The following is a 7,630-nucleotide window of genomic DNA, read 5'->3' on the forward strand; positions in this document are numbered from 1 at the left end:
TGCTATCTGTACAAGCAGCTCAGAGCTGAAGTGGCGTGCTCTTGAGCCAGCTTGGGAACCTTCGCTGCAGGCAGACCTGTGTAACGAGTTTGTCAGCAACAGCAGGGCTAGATTGTGATGGAGTTGGCACCTTTCAGACAAGTGAAATGCTGGACTGAAGTATTTGCAGTCATCCTAAAGGCAGGTCAACATTACTAGAGAGGGAGGGGACTGTCTGACTCTAAGCCCTGTCCTCTAATGCTATACCCAAGCACTAATCTGCCTTGAAACACAAACTCTTCTGGTGTATGGTGGATTTACAAGGAGTCTGACTTGTTTCAAAGCAATCACAACATAAAATGGATGTGTGTCTAGCCATCAGCTTTTGGGAGCAGGGATTGCTTCTGGATTGGAGCTATGAGCAAGTACTGTGTGAAGAAGAAAATAAAGAACTGTTTATGACTATGCCTAGAATCTTGCCTAAGCCTGTGGGCAAGTGGTGGTCTGAAAGCTAATTTCTCTGACTGTAACTATGGCCTCTTCCATAATTCACACAAATGTTTCCAATGATGCTTCTACCAGATTAGAAGTGAAGGGTTTCCTTCTTACACTGGACTAACCTAATTAAGGAAAATAGAGGAAACTTCCATTGTGTGCAGTAAAAGGCGTTTCTTTTCCCACTCTGTGTTGCAGTAAGCTTAGGGTAATAGATGGGAACTGTGCAAAGCTGCTGTCTTGTCTGAGAAATTGGATCCGTGTGCAGAGTATCTGGGAATGTTGGGAGAGAGGGTGTACACGTTCTTGTAGGGAATTCCAGAGAGAAGACCAGCCCACTCATTCAACACACCTTTGGAAAGCACTGCCTACCAAGCACCTCTGAGCAGCAGCAGCAGAGCCTCTGTCACTCTCAGGCATCTCACAATGTGGTTTTTCAGGAGAAGGCTTCCTAAAATTCCCAAAGTCCTCATTTGGCTCATTGTTTTAACACACATTAGCTTCTTCATTGCTCATTTCAGCTCCTGGTTTGGCTTGCCAAAGACAAGGATTTTCAGGTAAGAGACTTGCTTCCTTGTGATGTGCGCTATCTGGATAGAGTGCTTGTGCTCACTTTCTGGTTTTTTTCTGTGTCTTTTTACCCTGAAACTTTCACTTCTGATTGGAGTTAGATGACCACATTGTGTACAATCAGAGCACGGTGTTGGAAGATCCATAGTCAAAAACTTGCTTCTGTTGGATCACTAGTTTCCAGTGTGTCCTTGTGTAGCTGTTTACAGAAGCAGCTTTTGCTTTACTAATGTTACCTGTTTTCATACTTTGGCACTACATAGTATTTAAAAACTATGTTCAGTTTTGGGCTTCTCACCTCAAGAAGGACATTGAGGTGCTGGAGTGCATCCAAATTATTATATTTGCTTTTCCTGGTGGCTCCCAGGACCTCATTCAACCAGACTGCATTGCTGGATATTGAATTTGGTGGGATACCTTCAAATTTATAGCAAGTTCAACATCTGATTCCTAATACAAATACGCTGTGTACTGGGAGACCAATGTCATGCAGACATGATCAAAATATATGGAGTATTTTTTATATAACTGATCAAGTAAATCCTACAATAATGTATGTGGAGGGAATTACAGTGTAGACTGCAGTAAAACATCTCTAGGATCATTGGCAGGAAGCACTGTTCCTTACAATGAGCATGGCAGATATCTGAGCCTTTCCTACCCCATGCGTGGCTGGCTCAGGTGTTGGTGCCCTGTGCTGCGTATAGGAAGCAGCACTCCCCAGCCTCCCCACCAGCCCTCATAGGGTCCCAGCTCTCCCAATGAGCTTGTCTGGCTTGTCTTGGTGGGGATAGTTTTCAGCTGGACCTCTCAGGGCTGATGCTGTGGGAGCAGACAGGAGGGTGAGGCTGGGAACACTTATGTGTCTGCTGGAGGTGGCATGAGTTTAGCTCAGCTCCAGTGACTTGAGACCACACCTTGAGGATTTGGAGAGGTCAGACTCTGCACAGGGGAGGTGGGGAGAAGGAAAAGGTGTAGAGAAGTGAGTTGTTCTTGATCGCAGAGCCCATCAGTGGCAGGTCTAGGGCAAGAACTGGCTCTCCATGCCCAGCTGCTTGAAGCCATTTCACTCTGCTGTAGTTTCAGAAAATGTAAATGTCCATATTTTTGCAACTTAAGTAATGCACAGCTAGGCATGAGCTGTACATGGTTATCTGTGTGTCAGTTCTATTTCCGTACCTTTATATGCAATGTAAAATACAAAAAGCAGCATTTTCACGGCTTTATCCTCTATTTGTCCTAGGGCTTTGTAAATGGAGAGGAAAATGACAGTAAGTATCATTGAGCTTCTGCAGTTGTATGCCAGCTGGACTCTAGAGCCTTAAATTTGATGAGCTGCTTTGACCAATTGTCTGGATTTAAAGTGCTGATCAGGAGTTCAGGGTCCTGTGTAGGCACGAGTGCCTGGCCATGTGGGCCTGACTGCAGGGAGCAAGGTTTTGGATGTGAAGGGCCCTCGGTTTTACATGTTGGTCTTTGTATGTTTGGCACAGTATTTGAAATTAAAATGTAATAGAGCTGGAGTGGAATCTGTGTCCTGTGAGACGGCAAGTATGGAGAGTCTGGGCTGGGGGGTGGTTTGTCATACTGTCCTGTTTTATTTGTTCTCTGCCCTTTAATTTCAACATTTTAAACATCCTCTTAAAAATACAACAGAAAATCATTCAGGGATTTAAGATCTGCCTGAGCTACCTTACCAAATATATCTTTATTTAGAGTGCATTTATAAAATCTTTCCTTTTATTGGGCAGCAAGCAGTAACATGAGTTTATTATGCATGAGGCACTGTGATAGAAAGCAGGTGCTGCATACTTGGTTGAAAGTGGCTAATGATTATGAGGGGAGGTGGAGGAAGAGCTGATAAGCCATTTACCACAACCTCTTTTTCTTAGAAATAGCGTTGGAGAGGTTCAAGTATTTGTATGATGCAAAATGATTTTTAAAAGCCTCCTTAGCTGATAATTTCCTAATCACTTTAATGAATGCCATACCACTCTGAAGCGTCAGCAGCAACTGACCTGTTATCTACAGCCTGCTATCTGCAGAGGTGCTTTTTTGCCCTGTTTATCACCTCAGAAGCAATCCACAGCTCTCCAGATCAAATGAGTCATGCAAAGCATGAACATGAGTATGAAATCAGACCGCTACAACTATGCTGGTTTATCCTGAAAAGCTTTGCTGTACATAAAAAGCTCAACTGCAGGAAATTTTCACTTTCCTCTTTCCTGTTCCACCCTCCAGCCTTGTGCAGATAAGAATGAATGTTTGGGACAAAACCCTACCACTTCTGCCTTGATTTTTTTTTTCCCCTGGGATTTGGCCCACTCTTGTTGCAGGTGGCTCTTACGCCATTGGCAGCCATATCCTCCTATGTTATCCTTGTACCTGCCTGTGCCTCTGAATTGGGCAACAGGGCAGCTGCACTATTCAAGGCGATTGCTGAAAATTCAGAGTTTTACATTTTTAAGCTTCAGAGTGTGTTTCAGTAGCTTCAGAGTGTGTTTTAGTAGCTTCAGAGTGCCTCTCAAGACGTGTACCTGATGAGTGCTGTGTGATGCCATTGCATTAGCTGGCTAAGGGGGAGAGGAGAGGAGAAAGTGCCTTGTGGCTCCAGATGTTCAAGAAGTGATGTATGGTAAAGGAGTGAGTTTCACTTCTTGTTAGGCTTCCCTTGCTGAATTCTGGAAGATCTTCATGCTCTGTCACTGAAGCACTTGACTCTGCTGGCAAAGAAGAGAGCCAGATGGCTGCCTTCACAGTGTGTGCTGTGCCCTGAACTCAGGATCTCCAAAACAGTCCTGCAGTGCTCTGGGGACATTGCCAGGGGTCCTGCCCAGTGCAGGGCAAAGCTGTTCTGTGCTAGTTTGCAGTTACTGCCAGTGTGGATGTTTCAGGAGCCAAGTGCTGAAGAGGAGTGTGTAGCCACTGCTTAGTGGGGAGATAAATGTTATTCAGGCCAGAATGGTGTGAGAAGTTGAATAACACTTTGGTGGCAAAGTTGAAGATGAAATTGAATTCATACAGCATCCTGCAGACCCTCAGTGGCAGTTGCCAAGTCCTCTGAGTGTGGTGGTCATATGCAGTGGTTGCTCTGAAGCATGGAGAGGAGCTTAGAGTCAAGAGCACTAGAAATGGGGTGGAGGGTATTCAGTGTTAAGTGGAAACTGTGTGTGATGTGTCTGCGTTTCCTTTGATTGCATTCAGGCAATTGAGCATTTTCCAACGTGTCCCGGATACGCTACAAGTGGACACCCAAGATCAACAGGGTTTAAACTATTTTGATAATGGGAACTCCAGGAGTTTTTTAAAGGTGACTTTGGGGAGAGATGTCACAAAGCTTGAACAAGATATGGTTGAAAGGACACCAAGATGGGAAGGAAACGAGCAGAAGAAAATTATGAAACCCGTTGCCAGGGTGGAGAAAGGCAAGGAGAATGTGACTGTGAAACCACCCCGTGGATTGGAGGGAATCAAGAAGACAACACTGAAAACAACCCCTAGGGTGCAGGGAAACAAGGAGAAAACAACAGTGAGACCAACTCCAGGGGTGGAAGAAGCCAAGGAAAAGACAATAGTGAAACAATTTCCCAGGGTGGAGGGAGCCGAAGAGAAGGCAACAGTGAAACTGTCATCTGGAGTGAAGGGAACTCATGAAAACATATCTGAAGACCAAACAAAGGCAAAAGAGCCTCCTGTATCAGCAACAACTGTGAGACCTGTTCCTCAGACCGCTGCAGTGACAGAAAAGAAGAAACTGAGGGCTGCTGACTTCAAGTCTGAGCCACGGTGGGATTTTGAGGACAAGTACATGCTGGACAACTCATCTCCACCATCGGTAGGTGCGATGGCCATGTGTGTTTGCCAGGAATGATGTCTCCCTGTTGACCTCCTTGTCTGCTGTCCCCTGGGCATGTGTGCCCTTTGCAGTTGAGGATGATCTCCAAGCTGGTAGGTCAACTCACTGGTATATGCAGATGCTGCTGGGACTCAGAGAGGGCGACCTGTATGACTCAGTTAGCCTGGCCAGTCCTCCACTGTGCTCCAATATGGGAACTTACTGCAACTGCACACATTTCCATGGGTTCCTGTGAAAGTCAGCCTGAGCTGCCCTTTTTGGAGCTCAGGTGCATCAGAAGCTGGGGAAAATAGCTCTCCTTCTAGATGTATTAATATGTGGTCCCACCCTTAGGTGCCTTGATATATTGCATAGGGGACTTAGGCATGCAATGCAGTGTATATGTTCCCTGTGGCGTGGCACCCTAAAGTAAGTTGGGTCACACCTAGTCTCATGATGCCTACAGCCAGGCTTTAGGTGTCTGGCACTAAATGGCAGTCTTCATACAGGCATCCCATTTCTTACTTGATCTCTTGGGAAGCTGCACATCTACATTCCTGTGAAGACTCACATTTACAATCCCCAGGTTTGCCTCGATCTTTTTTTTGTAGCCCAGCTAAAGAAAATGAGCAGGGTCATGGTGAAGGAACAAGAATAGTAGGAATGCCTCCATGTGCCCGTTCCCCCAAGCACGTATGTACCAAAGCAAGTCAAAAGCTTTGGCAGCAGTGATGCTTGTGCTGTGCTGAGCTGTGAAGTGATGCTGGCAGTGATGGTGAGGAGGATCTTGGTGCACAGGAACAGAGGCTTTGTTAGTTGCTTGTATTAAAGTCTAAGTAAGGTCAAAGCAAAAGGGTTAGGTGAGGATTGAAAAGTGTGTACCTGGCTGCTTTGGAGATAGTAGGGTGGGGACCACTCCCATTTTTAAGGTTTTCTGTCAATATTGGCAAAAATTCAATTGTTGTTTATTATAAACAAGAGGAATATTTCCCAGGTGTTGCAAATTCACCTTTTCCACCCTGTATGTAGACACAAGTACTGAGCAAGCAGATTCTTCACCTGTTCAGAGCTCCATGGCTTATATGGTCCCAGCATGTTGGGTTGCTATCTGGGATTTTCTTGCTGTACATTGAACCCTCATCATGGCAGAGCAAATAATTCATAACAGGTCTGGCATTCAACAAGTCTTGCTTTGTTCCTCTTTGTTAAATAGGAACAACTGTCAGCCTGGTCAGCACAGGTAAAGTATTTTGATACAAGTGAAGATGAGAATCTCAAATGATACAGTTGTACCTGTCAAGGCAGTAGCACTTGCACAGCTACAACTTCAAAGTTTTTCTGTTTGTTGGGAGTGTTGTTCTGTAGGTTAGTTCCTGTGATCACCTCTTCAGGTCCAAAAGCTGGACCCTCCATTACTGATGGGATCTTCCAAAACATTAAGTCTGGTGCCCACCACCAGGTTGTTTCAACAATCATGGTATTGAAAGCCTGTCTTTTTCTTCTCTGTTTTGCACTGAACTCTTATTCTGACCATGTTTTTGATCTTTCCTTTGTAGCTATGAGGGTTTGGAACTAATTTGAAATGAAATTTGAACATCTCATAATTACTCGGATCCAGGAACAGGGCCTTTAGGAAAGTACTAAACTGTAGCAAAGTTCTGAGCAAGCAGATGGGGCAGGCTGTGGTGCACAATATGGTCTTTGTCCCCCCTCTTATGCTGGTAACTCTTTGTAAAGCTTACCCAGAGCAGTTTTCCCTGGCACCCCTGTTGCTGGAAGGCTTGGACAAGTGGGTAACCCTCTCTAGAGTAAGGATGATCTTTATACATGGGTGTAAGTGGCCTTTACACACTGCTCATGTGCTCAGGGAGATGGGAGGATATAGGCATGTGAGCAGAGGATGGGAGCGCCTGTTCTAGCTCAGGGGTCTTGGATGAGTAATTTGCCTATTTAAAGTCTCAGTGCTGCAATCTTCCACCATTGCCATGTGTCATTTTGGTGGCATTAGGGGGAATGTAGATGTTGCTCCCGGGGACTGCCAGGGCTCCAGGCACTGTGGTGTTCTGCTCAGACCTCTCCTGGTGGAGCAGGGACTGCTCTTGAAAAACTTGATCCCATTCCCTGTGCCCAGGATGCCCTGGGAGACATGCAGAGAGCAGAGGTAGATGAACTGGGCTGAAAAAAAATCCTAGGATTAGTTTTTATTGTTTTGATGTTTTATTTTTGAGTTCTCTCTCCCTTGTGGTATTTTGATGTTGTTGCCTGTTGCCCCTTTGACAGTGCGAGCTATTCTTTTGCTGATGGGATGTGCTTTTCCATGTGGCATTGAGCCACTTGAGAGGGGCAGCTGGCCCCAATTATTCTAACTATTAAGTGCAGAACATGGCTGTTAAACATTTGAGCTCATGCTCTGGCCCAGCCTTACTGAGTCACAGCAGAAGGGCCTGGCAGATGATTGATCCAGTCTGTGCTGCAGGATGTGCATCTTTCTTCCTGGGCTCCCCATGGTCTTGAGGCACCCAGAATACAAATGGGAGTGGGTGAATTACATGGCTAAGGGTGCGTGTGCCACATGAGACAGTACCTCACCCCTTCTGCCCAGTGTTACTGCCTGTAGTGGGGTTAGTTCGCCAGGATCCTGCTCGTCACCTGCCGCCTGTTCCTGTCTCCTCATCTGATAAGCTGCAGAGCATGTGCAGCCATCTCAGAAGTGCAGAGCAGGAGCTGGCAGGGAAGTGTGAGACAACAATT

The 7,630-nt window shown here is 45.7% G+C and overlaps 1 protein-coding gene across 1 annotated transcript in view; it reads left to right on the forward strand.

Moving 5' to 3' along the window:
* The first annotated feature begins 900 nt into the window (after positions 1 to 900).
* ST6GALNAC1 (ST6 N-acetylgalactosaminide alpha-2,6-sialyltransferase 1) overlaps positions 901 to 7,630 on the forward strand; it is a 20,099-nt gene continuing 13,369 nt past the window's right edge. Inside the window, 2 exon segments of the mRNA XM_009637815.2 lie at positions 901 to 1,031; positions 4,249 to 4,879. Coding sequence (XP_009636110.1) covers positions 901 to 1,031; positions 4,249 to 4,879 — 762 coding nt within the window.

The sequence above is a fragment of the Egretta garzetta genome, unplaced genomic scaffold (genome assembly GCF_000687185.1).
Source record: "Egretta garzetta isolate BGI_Z169 unplaced genomic scaffold, ASM68718v1 scaffold34, whole genome shotgun sequence".
NCBI classification, from domain to species: Eukaryota; Metazoa; Chordata; class Aves; order Pelecaniformes; family Ardeidae; genus Egretta; species Egretta garzetta.